Consider the following 13,544-nt stretch of genomic DNA (forward strand, 5'->3'; position numbering starts at 1 on the left):
GCCGGCCCAACCAGGAAAAGGCAACTCCGCCCGCACAACAACAAGAGGCCCCACTCTCTCGCGGCAATTGGGCCCGACGCCGTGACCGGAGCTCCGATTGTGCACATGACATAATAGTACCTCAGCTCGATCTCGACTGGACGAGGCCAGCGTTTACGTCTAGTCGTTGCGACATGTACTTTAAGCATGCAGGCAATTCGGCTCAGGCTGTAGGCATCATCAACGACCCCAACGCACAATTTGCAACGGTTCTGTCCGCGGGCTCGCCCCTGTGAAAATCTGAGAGACCCGCAAGCGGAGCTCCGCAACTAATGTTAAGCCTCAATCGTGGCCGGCATTAACCGGCGTCAGCCGTGGCGCTCACGCTGGAAATTTTGAGGATGCACAACAGCAAATCAGTAACACGCTCTCCCGTGCCCATTGATATTGAGCAGGAAACTACTCAGCTCAGCGCCCACATCCTTACACGAGACTGCCGACTTACGATCTAGGCGACGCCATCGTGGGCTAGATTGTCAATTAGCTGCACATTGATATCAGTGTCCAATGATACCCCATTCCCGCACTGTTGAGGTAAGCCTCGGTGGAGCCGAACGGACTCTCCGCTGTCGGGCAATAAAAGTCGACCTTGGAGCTGCGGTCCCACTGCCTTGATGCAAAGCAATGTCAATCTGGTGTTAGATATGAACATTCCCAGTCAACTCGGCGTGTAACGCTTGATTTCTAGCAGAGCAGCATAGATTTTGCTCTTTGTCCTCCTGTTAGCACGAAGATCTTACTGTTGGCCAGCCGAGTAAAGATCCCTGGAATTGCTCCAGCGAAATACTTTATATGATCTTCAGACCGTGTCGACGTGGTTCAAGGAGGTCTTGTTAATTCTTGGCATGTGTTTGCTGCTTGGGGGTGTATCGAGTTATCGTGACCAATCATGCGTTTAAGAGTACGGCTCTGAACTTGAGCATAAGTCTCCCTTGTTTTTGGATTTAACATGAAGCGGGAAGGTAAGACATAGATAGCCCTCAATATATAATAACACTGACGCAGCTTTAATCAATCGCAAATATCCAAAGGCAAAAGAAAGTTCTCGTGTGGTATCTAGTGTGCGACTGTGACAGCCTGCCCAGCCTCGCTCTCCAGCCTCTTGTAGGCCTCAGCCCGAGCATTATCCGCGACAAGCTCGGTGCCCTTAGCTTGTTCCCTTTGCGCTCTCTCCAATGGTCCAAAAACGACGCCTCCGGTGGGTGGCCCCGCAAGAGCGAGCCTGCGGGCCTTGATCTGCTCTCGAAACTCATCATACCGTCGGTACCACTTCTCACTGAGCGCTTTCATCTCTGGCAGCCCAAGCCTGCGCGCTTCTGAATTGACCCAATCCAAGACTTCATCGATATACACCGTCTCGCGGCCCATCAAGCTGTGAAAGCTGCGCAAAGACTGCTGCTGTTGCTGATTTGCTGTCACGCTTTCAGCAGCACTATTCCCAGCTGCTGGTCCAGCTGCCGCGAAAGCCGCTGCCTTCCGCGCAATGTACTCGGCTCTCATTATCTCTTTGCTCGGCAGCTCTGCTTCCCCAGCCAAGACCTTCGCCACGACACTGCCCTGGAAGTCAAACATGCTGAACGTGGAGGTGTGAAACACGACGCCGACGAATGCAAGCGACGGGTCCGGGATGTACCATATGTCCCTGTGCAGGTTATGCGTGAGCAGGCCATCTCTGGTGACAACGATCTTGTCGTCGGCTTGTTCAGCCGGGACCTCGGGGTTCTGCAAGCGTGGCCCGAGAAACGGGTACGAGGTGAGATAGCCCGTCGCCAGGATGACGTGGTCGATGTCGTGAAGGACGTTGCCATCTCTGAAGCGGATGATGCCGCGCTTCTTTCCGGTAGGTGCTGCCGAGTCCCCGTGCACCTGGTCATCTGCAGTCGACTCGACGACTTCGAAGCTCTCTATACCACCCACTCGAATGGCTGGCTCTGGCGCGCCAATGTCCCATTGTCCGCCCCTAGAACTGACGTATACCGTCTTTCCCTCCAGGGCGAGTTCCTTGGAGATGTCATGTGACGATGCAGAACTGCCAATTATGAGTACCGTGCTGCCGATGTACTGCTCTGGCGTGCGGTAGCCTTTGGCGTGGGTCACTGTCTCTGGGAAGGCATCTCGATATCCTTTGAGGCCTGGTATGTCTGGGACCCGCGGAACATGATAGTGTCCACTGGCCACGACCACCGCGTCGAACTCGTGTGTAGCGTGTGAGAAGATCGGGTTTACTGCTGATGGTGGCGATGAAGGAGTGGCTGGAGTGTTGGAGCTCTGACGCGTTAACAATGTCTTGGTCTTGACGGACCACTTTCCTCTATACAAGCTCTGCCCACCGTCCGATTCCCTGGTCTCCTCCTTCCAGATACTCTCTACGCTGGTGCCAAGCACCAAGTGCTCTTTCGCCTTCGTGATTTCTGCAAGGTCGCGGATGTAGTTGACAATCAACTCCTGGCCGACAAAATCCTCGGTGCCCTCGGGCCAGGCCAGCAACGTGCTGTGCATGAGCGATGTGGGGACGTTGTTCCTGAGCCCCTTGTACGCCGGTCCTGGTGGCGCGTGACGGAGACGGGCGGACTCGTAGTCCAAGTTCTCCGCAGTCGCATCCTCGACATCGTCGCCTCTTTCCTGTCGTTCCAGTGATGGTTGCCCTCGTGTCACTGGCAGGGAGTTGGCTGCCGGGGGCACGTCGTTGGGATATCCTGGCTCTATAGGTCGCCGGGTATCATATTCCCAGACGCCGCCGACGAACTCGGACCTCTCAAAGATTGTGACGTCGAACAGAGGGTTCCCATGCTTGCGGTTCTGCTGGAGAAGGTGTGCCGCTGTTGCTATACCACTGATGCCAGCACCAATGACAGCTATCCGCCTGGGTTCTGTTGTGATTTTTGTGGACGATGCCGAGATGGTGTTGATCCCTTGGGGTGCTGTAGACGTCGCCGTCAGTGATGAAGACATATTGAGCAGTCTAGTAAGCTTCTAGGTGAAGCTGGTGTATCAAACGTCGTCTATGTGCACAAGACGTGATTTCCTGGTGTATGAATTGCTTGAAGGCAGATCGCCGACTCTAAACAACACAATCGCGAGTCAGGTTCCGTTACCCGCTATAGCACCAATCCACAAGATGATAAAGGCTCCCAAGATATGGGATGGGCATGAGCTGAGAGAGAGGCCGGCCAGTCCATTGCGCTATTGCTAATCTACACCACGCCATGCTGTTCGCCATATGTGCAGTTGAGGGGTTCATGCATGATAGCACGCAACGCCGCCACCCACCCGCGTGTGGTGTCATGTAGCTTGCGGATCACGCAACAGGTCTCGGAACGCGAGCCACTGCCACACCTCCTCACTTGGGCTAGAGTTTCCCCAACCTCGGCGCAGATCGCGCCATGGCATCCTAGCTCCCGCGGACTGTCAGTGGTACGATGAGGGGTTATCCAATGGCCAAGTCGTATCTCTGGTGCATGCGACTCCCTCTTCTGACACGCGGCGCAGTTCAACTACTACTCGGGAATAATACACTATCCACTTCTGCATAATCATGCTGACATGTGTAGACTATCATAGCACATCAAGAACAAAAGTCTCACGGTGATTCCGGACGAGATGCCCTGTCTACAGCATTGAACATTATTACTGGCTTGGACAGAGTCTTGGCTTAGCCATTAGCTCTTACGCTGATGACCGCTGACGAAGCACGGCACTTTGCTCTTACGCGGCAGCCGCGTTGATAGTCTACCCAAGTACTTGTTCGCCAAATAGTCACGTGTGAAATCCACGAGCTAGACGACTAAATACGGAGACGGCTTTGTCACCTCCGCTGACCCATGAAGTCCTGAAAATTTCAGGCCTCGCCCGTCTCCCTCGCCTTCGCCTTCTGCGCCTTCTCCTTGGCATGCAGATATCTAATAAGCATCGCCGTGCCAATCATGCCCGCCGCGAAAATCGTGACCGTGATGAAGCCCTTGCGGTAATAAGGGCCATCGGTCGCCTGCCACACGAGCAGCGGCAGCCAAGCCTGGAAGACATATGCCATCTCGTTCATCGCGCCGGTGACGAGCGCACGCTCCTCGTTGTCTTCGGAGCAGATCTCGTGAGCCCACGCAAACGTCAGTCCACTGATGCCGCCGCTGATGCTGCCGAAAAGGTAGCAGAACCACTTCCAGCCGTCGGGCACGTTCCTGGCTGCAAGACTGGAGAAGAGGATGATGTTGACCGTGCCAGCAAAGACCATTGGCGGCCAGCGGGCGCCCTTGAATATGGTGTCCGAGGTCCACGCGTAGATGAGGGTGAATATCACGGCTATCGCCGCCGCGATGGTCGGGTAGCTGTTGATCGCGGCGATGCTGTAGCCCTTGGACTTGAGCCAGAGCGCAAAGGCGGGCTGTCCGCCGTATCCGGAGCCGTTGTTGAAGAAGATGTACAGGGCGCACAGGGCGTAGATGTGCCACGAGCTGAAGATCTTCTTGAGCTTGGTGCGCGAGTACTTGCCACGAGTGGCACGGCCCTCGGACTGCATCCGCTTCTTGGCCAACTCGATCTCGGCTTCCGTGAGCCACCATGCCTTAGTGATCTCAGGGACATCCGGCATGAAGAAAAAGCTGGCGATAGAGATTGGTAGGGAGATGACTGTGTTGATGATGAAAAGCCACTGCCAGCCGTGGTACCCGTGGACCGAATTCAGGGTATACACTGCGGCCATGAGGTAGCCGCTGAACATGGTGCCGATGGCTCCGCAGGCGTGGAAGATGCAGGATCGCTTTGCCAGCTCGTCCTTGCGATACCACGACCCGATGATGTATTGCATACCTGGGTAGAACGCGCTCTCGGCCAGGCCAACTGGCAATGGAACGGTGGTAGTTAGCAAGCATCCAATTTTCTAACCCTAACCCCAACCTGAACCCTGGGCTGGCTTGAGTAGAAGCACTTACTGAAGAACCGAAGCACATAAATTTGCTGGGCGTTGGTGCATTTGGCGAGCAAGATGGTCAAGACAGACCACACGGTTTCGCAAATTGGAATCCACAGGCCCGGGCGGATCTTGGTGAGCAGCATATTGCTATCCGTATGGGTCAGCAACCGCTTGTCGACAAGAATCTTATGACTAAATGCCAACTGACCTCGGTATCTCACCGATCACGTAACCAACGGTCCACACGGCCACCATAATGTTGAACTCATTGCCATTGAGGCCGAGGTCTTCCTTCATGCCGGACACGTACGCGTTGGCGACATTGACCTGGTCGAGATACTTGATGAAATATCCTAGTGAGGCGAACGTCAAGACGACCGCATCGAGCTTAAAGAGAAAACGGCGCTCCTCTGGGGGCTTATCCCAGGTATCCCAAAGGTTGGAGCGCCATGTCCTCTTTGGCTCCTGGGCGATGATCTCGTTCTGAGAAGATTGGTCCCCGTCAGAGGAAGTTGGGCTTTCGTGCAGCTTGACCTGCTTGTCGTCGTTCGTGCTGATCGCCATGATTGTGCCTATAGGGGATAATAGCACTAGGAACGATGATAAGAATACGAGGGATAATTCCTCAAAAGCTGAAGGACTGCTGAAGAAAGGCAGGTATATCGAGGACCTAGCATGTGTATGCAGCTTCACTCGCCCAGATATATCTTGATACCCGACTCAGGAGCACAGAGCTTGTATTCCTGCCCATGACCGATATTTTTTTGATCTTCAGCTGAATCCACATGGGCCGAGAACCTGGACAGGACCCAAGCCCTTGGCACAATGTCTTGAAAAGCCGCTAGGAAATTTCTTGTCCCTTGCTTGTTTCTTGCCGTCGGATGCCTTGGCCACTGTTCTAAGGGCCTAGGAACCGGGTCGCACAGGTATGGCCAGGGGCGCCACAGTCGGAGCTGATGCTCGAGGCCGGCCTAGGTAGGATCACACCATCACCCATGGCTCTGATGCCACGATAGAACTCGGACACGAGTTCTTTGTATGGGTTCTTGTGAGCACCTATCGCTCATCATGGCCGTTAGGGCCCACGCCGACTGACCAACACGGCGGCGACGCAACGTGGGGAACATGCAGAGTGCCGCATCGACTATACGTAACGGCGCCAATGACACGCAGGCAGTTCGTTATCTCCATGTCCCAGTGGCAGTGGCGACAGAACGTCCCCGCATGGCGAGTTCGCGGGAGACATGGTTCATGTTGGAGATGTGGTGGTTCAGGGGTGGCATCAGCTGCGGGCTCTATCACGCCATGAGGGTCTCCAACCCATCACGGCCACTTAGGCGCATCCTCCCGCGCGTCCCGTCATCGCGGCTAACAATGGCGCCTTGCATATTCCCCGACCCTCTGCATGCCCATTGGTCAATCTCGTGAGACATGGTTTCCCACTAATCGGACCATCTGGGGCAAAGGATGGGCTCAGTGCTACCCCCGGGGCCATCATGGCAGGGATGGCAATGGGGTTTGGATGACTCGCGTGGCCGTGAACCATGCGTGCTTGCGTCTTACAAGGCCTGATGAGGCGATCACGGGAATGTGGAGGGCGCTGAAAGCCCGTCGTTGCGCAATGCGCCATCGAACCCCTCATCTCGCGGTTCTTATCTTCCCACGGGACAGTTGCAATTGGTCATCCGGGATTACTTTCAAACGAACTTGAAGTGCTTGTGATACTTTGGAGCGGAGAGCCGGATATGCTCAATTTCTAAGCCGGAGCCGACGTCGGACGAAACGCTTGCTGTATTTATCTCGTGCCCTTGTCTACTTGGTCTTGTCCTAGTGCAGTGAATACTGGCTCGTGCATTGCTTCTCGACTAGATCAGGGCATATGCGTGTTGGCTTATACCTCCTCGATTCCTACAGATCTTCACTTGCCTAGTCAAGCCCCGTCACTCCATTCTAAGATCTCACCCTCCAACTCAATTTCAACACGATGGCTCCCGCTCCCATTGACGAGTCCATCAAGGACTTTGCCGAGCCGATCAAGGACACGCTTGGTCTCCCAGACCGAACGCTCGCCCGTCTCAAGAAGGGCGGCGTCGACCTTTCACAGGGCTACCCATACCGCCCATCGCGACCTCTCTACTTGCAAGACGTGTACAAGATCCGCGACCAGCCCCGCGAGTACCATGAAGCAGGCGCTCGTGCGGACAAGTCCAAGAGTGCTCTTCTGTCTGCTGCCACAAAGGTCACTGACCTGACAACACACATTGGCACGGAGATCGAAGGTCTCCAGCTCAAGGACTTGACGGACCAGCAGAAAGACGAGCTTGCCCTGCTCATTGCGGAGCGCAGTGTCGTGTTCTTTCGCAACCAGGACATTTCTCCCCAGCAGCAGCTCGACCTGGGCAAGTACTATGGCTTGCCTGAGGTTCATGTAAGTCTCGACTTCCATCGGATAGCTTCTGGAAAACATGCTGATCATTGTGCCCGTGCAAATACAGCCCCAAGTCCCGCAGGTTCCAGGCGAGCTTGGCGTGACGGTCATTTGGCCAGACCTCCAGGCTACTGAGCGCAAAGCGTCCTTCCGCAACCCTGGCGGTGCTTCCAGGTGGCACACTGATCTCGTACACGAGCTCCAGCCCGCTGGGTAAGTACAATCTTAGCTTAATTCACCCTATGACATAAGCCTCGCACTGACACTCTGCACTCATCAGAATCACACATCTGCACAATGACGAAGTCCCGCCCAGTGGTGGCGACACCCTCTGGGCAAGCGGTTACTCAGCCTACGAGAAGCTGTCGCCAGACTTCCGCAAGATTATCGATGGCAAGTACGCCGTATACATCTCGGCGCATAAGTACCTCGACCGCGACCATCCCGAGGAGGGCCCCAAGCACGTCGAGCGTGTGCACCCGCTGGTCCGTGTGCACCCAGCGACGGGCTGGAAGGCGCTGTGGGTGAACCGTGCCATGACGGACCGCATCGTGGGACTCGACCGCGCCGAGAGCGACGTCATCCTCAACTACCTGTACGATGTGTACGAGCAGAACGTGGACATCCAGGTGCGGTTCAAGTGGACGCCGGGCACGAGCGCGCTGTGGGATAACAGGTATGCACTTCCCCTTCTTGAAGACCAGTGGCGGATATGATAAAAGAACAGAGCTGACGAATTTTCTCTCGAACGATAGAATCACGATTCACAATGCCAGTTGGGATTATGGTGGCAAGCACCCGCGCCACGGCACGCGCGTGACTTCTTTGGCCGAGAAGCCCTACTTTGACCCTTCTGCTCCGACGAGGCGCCAAGCCCTGGGACTGTTGGAGAAGGATGAGCTGCCTGAAGACGGACCGGCTTAGGTGTCGAGGAGCAGTTGCTGGTTTTGTTCAAGCTCTCTGCAGTCTTGCTCTAGTCTTAGTCCAGATAGTGTTCTGTTTGAACGTAATGCATCCGATACCAAATTGAAAGTTGCAATTCTAGTATACAAGAGTCAAGACGGCCACGTGTGATCTCAAAAGGCAAGGACTTTTGATCAGCGGATACCTCTCCAGTGAAATGCGTGTGTTATTATATCAGCTCTAGACTGGTCCGTAGGATAGGAAATTCCTAGTATATGAATTGCTTACGTGCCCAGTGAGAACTACCTCCCAGCTACATCTCTCGTTATATCTCAGCGGCGGATGCTCTTGTCTCAGACGCGCGAAAGGAGGTGCAAGTTACTCTACTCAGCACGGTAGAACACCAGGCGAGGCAAGCTTGGGCATATCCGTGCTGGTTGAATTGTACGGTGAGGTCGTGTGATCAGTGTGAGGTGCTATGGTCTGAGCTCAGACCTCGCTGCTCACTTCGCACAGCTCGTTGCGCAAATTGTTCGAGAAACTATGCTTCAGATCCTACAGGGTCCAGCCAGCTTCTCAACTAATATCACTAACACCGCCAAGAACTCCTGCCGGCCGCCTTTTAACCCTCATTACTGAGCGTTACCACCCACGGTCGCCCATTGACAGTATACTCCTTCCCCTTCCAGTCTTTTGGATCGGCACGGACTGATCTTGAACGGCAACCTGGTGTTCAGGTGCTCGGCGCCACCAATTCATCGCTATCCGCCCGCACTTCAGAGAGTGAGAACCTCGATCTTGCAGGTATGCAGCATGTTGTTGCCGCGCTGCAGCGTCATGATGACGTTACGGCCGCCCATGATGCGCATCTCCAAGGGCATGCACACGTGGCAGGCATGTCTTGTTGATAGCATAGTTCAGCAAGATGGCATCACACTAAGCCTGCTGCAACGAAGCAAAGTCAATTTTCAGGACTTGCTAAATTGCAAGGGCTACTAGAGGCATTTCGACCTTGACGATCCGTTCTTGCTCGTCGTGAATGCCGTCAAATCTGATATAGCTTCAACGCCACTCTCATTGGTCCAATTTTGCCAAATCATTTCAATAGAACACACAAGCACAGACCGGATGCAAACTAATAGACTGGTCCATCTCAGGTAGGTTGACGTCAGAGACCCAAGGATTCTGTACACATAGATGCGGAAACACGAGCGGTTTAGTCGAGCCTTCGTCAATGTCTGCCAATCAGGACAAGAATTATCCGATTAAGCATCATGCATGACTGTAAGTATGGCAAAAGTGCATTTTACAGGTGAGATGACATCACACCAGGGGGCCAAGAACATCTCCAGCCCCCACTGACCCCTGATCGACATCACTGAAAGCATACCCCAGATTCTGACAAGAGAGGCTCATTCGACAGATGTAGACTTCGAGTTAAGGCAGGTCACCAGAGCAGGCTACTTCACAATCATTGGTTGTAAGGGCGTCATCATGTCTACAGCCGGTTTGTTTACGGCTCCCGTTTCTTATTTTCAACGTCGCCCCTCTCCGTATGCGCTCAAACGTCGTTCAGTACAGTTCAGCCCGTGCAACATCCGCTCAAACATCATCAATAACTCCACAATCAGCTAACTTTCACCCCAATCAGCCATCATGAGCATCACCACCCCCGTACAGAACCTCACGTCCTCAACCGTCAACCTGACATGCCCGGGCATTGACGCAAATGACAACGGCCTGGGCCAGGACTACCCCCTGACCAACTACGACACAATCCCCGCTGATATGTGGGCATTTGGCATCCGCGCCGGCAACGAGACGGTCACGAAGGCCATGATCGAGTGCTGCTACCCCGGACTGCCGCAGCTCGCGGACCTGTGCACCATGTGGTGCGAGATCCCACAGAGCATGACCAGCGCCACTGACGCGGACTACACCGATGCGGATGTAGAGCGGCTCCTGGGCAGCATGGTGCGCTGTCTAAAGGATAAGGATGTCAGGCTTCCTTTCAGTACAGTTCGCGGGCCTGTCAAGTCTGCTACACCATCTGCGGCAGGAAGATCAACATTGAAAGAGAATGGGTTCGGAGCAATCGTGGTGGCTTTCGGGCTGTGGAGTCTCATTGTGTCGGAAGTGGTATTGGGGCATTAGTGATGATCCGAGCTGGCGTGCCAGGAGAAGAAATCAAGATTCGCTGGCATTTCTTCATGTGTAGTCCCCCACTCAACCAAGTCCATTTCCCTTCGAAGCGCATTCTTATACACGGGCCGTTGAGAGCAAGCATGAAATGAAAGGGATATCTTAAAAATCTTTGAGGCGCTATTCTATTCTAATCATGTCCCACCCTCCACGAGCTGTGCGACCTGCTCCTTCGTTATGGCTTCGGGCCCGTGACACCAGTGGGGACCGCCTGCTCGATCGAACCGTCCGAGTCTGTCCGGCCCTTGGTGCTCACAACGCTGTGGCTGTGTAACACCTGGATACCCGACCCGGACTGCTTCTGATATGCCTGCAGCTCGACCTCGCTGTCGTTGGGGCCCCACACATCCGTCTGCGTGCCGAGCTGCTCGTTGATGCGCACGGCGGTGCGGTGCGTGTAGACCTTGGCGGTCGAGATGCGGCGCGACTCGCCGTTGGTGGACCGGCCGTTCTTGCTGGAGTAGACGGAGCTCCAGATGCGCTTCATCAGTGGCCGCAGCGCCATGGAGGACACGATGATCTGGCTGACGGCAAATTCGGTCGTGGCCCAGACGTCTATAGTTAGGGGGAGCGGGGTCGTGTCAGCAGATGAGTTCCAGGGCCAAGAAAGATCTGGTCTTGGTGTGATGGACTTACAAATACTAATGTCGTTGACAAGCACCATCATGGTGGCAAACCGGCCGGCGGAGACGGCGATCGTGATGATGCCCAGCGCGAAAAGAAATACCAGGCTGACGGTCTCGTGGCGGTTTGCCGTTCGCAAAGTCTTCAACAGAGGAAAAGGCAGGGCCAAGACTATGGTCGCACAATCAGTTACCTGTCGGAACGAGGGGAGAAAGAAGGGGACAGGAACATACGTAGGACTTCGGAGATGAAACAAAAAGACCAGTTGAGGTGGAAGACAAACTCTGAGCTGAACGTCGAGCACGCGGCTGGGTCAGGAGACCTGGGAAGGCGAGAGTAAGTATACGGGACACGACACCGCCGCAACATATCTGGAGACGAGCCACGCACCAATTCACCGGTACATTAAGACCACACCAGAAGGTATCGACAAAGATGGCGATCAAGAACGCGGCAGCGGTGAAGACGGCTGTAAAGTACAAAGCCCAGCGTAGGGGACGGACGTGTCGTGGTAGGAGCTGAAAGTAAATGGTGACCATGCTGAGTTTGGGAAAGTATAGGCCGGCATCGAAGAGATAGTTGGTGGCGAAGCGGAGCTATTAGCAGCGACGGATTAGTGGTGGCACTTGGACGAGCGAGCGTAGAAAGTACTCACCTGCTTGATCTCAACGTCAGTCTGATCCGCAAACTCCGACATGGCTCCTTTACGGTAGGTGATTGTATCGCAAATGACGAGGCCCAGAAGCCATGACGCGCCCATAACCAGCCAAACTTCAGACCAGATGAGATTCTTCTGTCGTTGCGTAATCCTGACATACAGTCGGAGGCCGAGAAAGATCAAGGCCAGTATCGTGACTGTCCATTCCGACGCCTGGTGAGCAGGTGATTAGTATCAAAGCCGCAAGCTGGACCACAATGTTTGTTGGCTTACGATGACGCCTTCGGGAGAAACCATGACGAGGAGGACAATGCCTGCCTGGCTCGGCAAGCGTGGTGCTGGTTCCTGCAGCTCCGAGACAGAACTTTATTATTCCGGCCTGCCGAGCTTGAATGATAGTATCTCTCGTCATGAAGGTCCGGGGAATTATGGTTTTGCTAGGTTCGCAGGGCCGCCCGCCCCTCATATAAAGCCATACATGAATGCCCCGTATCTAGACGGCAGCGCCACTGGCGTGGGACACATGGTGCTGCTTTCACCACCTTAGAGAAGGCGGCCACAATGGACGGCGGGGCTTCCAAGCCGCTTAGCTGCCGGGGCAAAGAAATCTATCAGTCCGGGATTGGCTGAGATCAGCCACACTGGCATGAGACTCTTGGAGTTGGCTCGAGCAATCTCTTAGTTACAGTATCGACCTTCGCGTAACAGGGGTTTCCGTGAAATGCAAGGATAAGGGGTTCCCATGCCAAGTCCCTAGTTGAACTCTAAATCTTCCGTTTTCCGCGCCGATAGTGGGAGCAGGCATGGGAAGAGCTGAGCCCGCTAGCCTTGAATCAAAGCCAGGCCTCGGCGAATCAGCCTTCGAGGGTGCTCAGCTGTGTGGTTACACGTTCTGACTCGCGTGCCCTGTCATGCAGAGATCGTCCCCGCAGGAGTCCTGAGGAGTGCACGAGGTCTGCTTCCCCCGGGGACCCGAGATGGCTGGTTTTGACATCCGCAGTACGGCGCTCCAAATGGCACTAAGACGGAGTTATCCGGGGAGCCTCAATCGGACTAGCAGTCTTGCCAAGGGGGCATTTGTGCCTAGGCCAGGATGAGCAAAGATCTTGTTCACGACGCGCTACTACGGAGGTGAAGAGACACAAAACTTGTCGCTTCTTTAACCCCACCCTGGTTCCTGCAGCATGGCTCTCGTTCAAGGATTGCGGCGACTTGCATCGGCACTTTTGAGGGAAGCCCCTGTGCTGTCATGGTTGGCCCTTGCTCATTGCGAGAAGGTGGATGGCGAGGTTCTTCTTTTGTCGATGGAGCAAGCCAATATGCCTCCGCATCAGCTCCGGAGAAACCTACCCGCAGGCATGTCTACTTGGCTCGATGCAAGAAATTCTCACAACTAGACTAGGGCACACCCCTTGCCGGTCAAATTGTCTTGCCAGCCTTGCCGCTATGGGTAAAAATCCGGTCCCTCTTCCCAGGGCGAGGATTTGCCAGGGTTGAGCATCTGTGGGCCGGCCCAAGACCATGGTACGCAGCTCTGAAGGACGGGGGGCTTTACTGCTACAGAAAGAAGGAAAACCACACGCTTGTCGCACAGACCTCATTCCCATGCTTCTGCCCTGCTCTACGCTGCCAAGCGAATTTGGCCTTCATGTTCACCATGCACGCGCCAAGCATCGTGCCTTGAGACCTTGCTCCATCTCGCCACTTGTCCATAGTCAGCACAGGCGCTTATGAAACTGACACTGAGCCTCCAAGGAAAAGTCTTATCGCGAATTGGCATTCGC

The 13,544-nt window shown here is 54.7% G+C and overlaps 5 protein-coding genes across 5 annotated transcripts; 2 read left to right on the forward strand and 3 right to left on the reverse strand.

Annotated features, from left to right (window-relative positions):
- Positions 1-1,095: 1,095 nt before the first annotated feature.
- On the reverse strand, positions 1,096-2,991 carry B0I36DRAFT_232798 (uncharacterized protein; the record flags this gene model as incomplete). The annotated part of the gene is made up of 4 exons (XM_046149173.1): positions 1,096-1,872; positions 1,930-2,264; positions 2,370-2,625; positions 2,722-2,991. The coding sequence occupies 4 exons, from the start codon at positions 2,989-2,991 to the stop codon at positions 1,096-1,098; spliced, it is 1,638 nt and encodes a 545-aa protein (XP_046018074.1).
- An 886-nt stretch (positions 2,992-3,877) lies between these two features.
- B0I36DRAFT_232691 (pantothenate transporter liz1) lies at positions 3,878-5,509 on the reverse strand (the record flags this gene model as incomplete). Its single annotated transcript, XM_046149162.1, has 3 exons — positions 3,878-4,872; positions 4,965-5,092; positions 5,154-5,509. 3 exons carry the CDS (start codon positions 5,507-5,509, stop codon positions 3,878-3,880), a joined length of 1,479 nt encoding a protein of 492 aa, XP_046018075.1.
- Positions 5,510-6,929: 1,420 nt separating this feature from the next.
- Positions 6,930-8,396, forward strand: B0I36DRAFT_280351 (alpha-ketoglutarate-dependent sulfonate dioxygenase; the record flags this gene model as incomplete). Its single annotated transcript, XM_046151468.1, has 4 exons — positions 6,930-7,373; positions 7,441-7,586; positions 7,654-8,049; positions 8,129-8,396. The coding sequence occupies 4 exons, from the start codon at positions 6,930-6,932 to the stop codon at positions 8,295-8,297; spliced, it is 1,155 nt and encodes a 384-aa protein (XP_046018076.1). The 3' UTR covers positions 8,298-8,396.
- Positions 8,397-9,693: 1,297 nt separating this feature from the next.
- On the forward strand, positions 9,694-10,549 carry B0I36DRAFT_426571 (uncharacterized protein). The gene is made up of 2 exons (XM_046162397.1): positions 9,694-9,783; positions 9,928-10,549. The coding sequence occupies exons 1-2, from the start codon at positions 9,771-9,773 to the stop codon at positions 10,428-10,430; spliced, it is 516 nt and encodes a 171-aa protein (XP_046018077.1). The 5' UTR covers positions 9,694-9,770; the 3' UTR covers positions 10,431-10,549.
- A 104-nt stretch (positions 10,550-10,653) lies between these two features.
- B0I36DRAFT_357384 (uncharacterized protein) lies at positions 10,654-12,057 on the reverse strand (the record flags this gene model as incomplete). Its single annotated transcript, XM_046157794.1, has 6 exons — positions 10,654-11,033; positions 11,115-11,273; positions 11,336-11,424; positions 11,493-11,698; positions 11,758-11,973; positions 12,034-12,057. 6 exons carry the CDS (start codon positions 12,055-12,057, stop codon positions 10,654-10,656), a joined length of 1,074 nt encoding a protein of 357 aa, XP_046018078.1.
- Between the last annotated feature and the right edge of the window lie 1,487 nt (positions 12,058-13,544).

The sequence above is a fragment of the Microdochium trichocladiopsis genome, assembly GCF_020744255.1.
Source record: "Microdochium trichocladiopsis strain MPI-CAGE-CH-0230 chromosome Unknown B0I36scaffold_1, whole genome shotgun sequence".
Taxonomy (NCBI): domain Eukaryota; kingdom Fungi; phylum Ascomycota; class Sordariomycetes; order Xylariales; family Microdochiaceae; genus Microdochium; species Microdochium trichocladiopsis.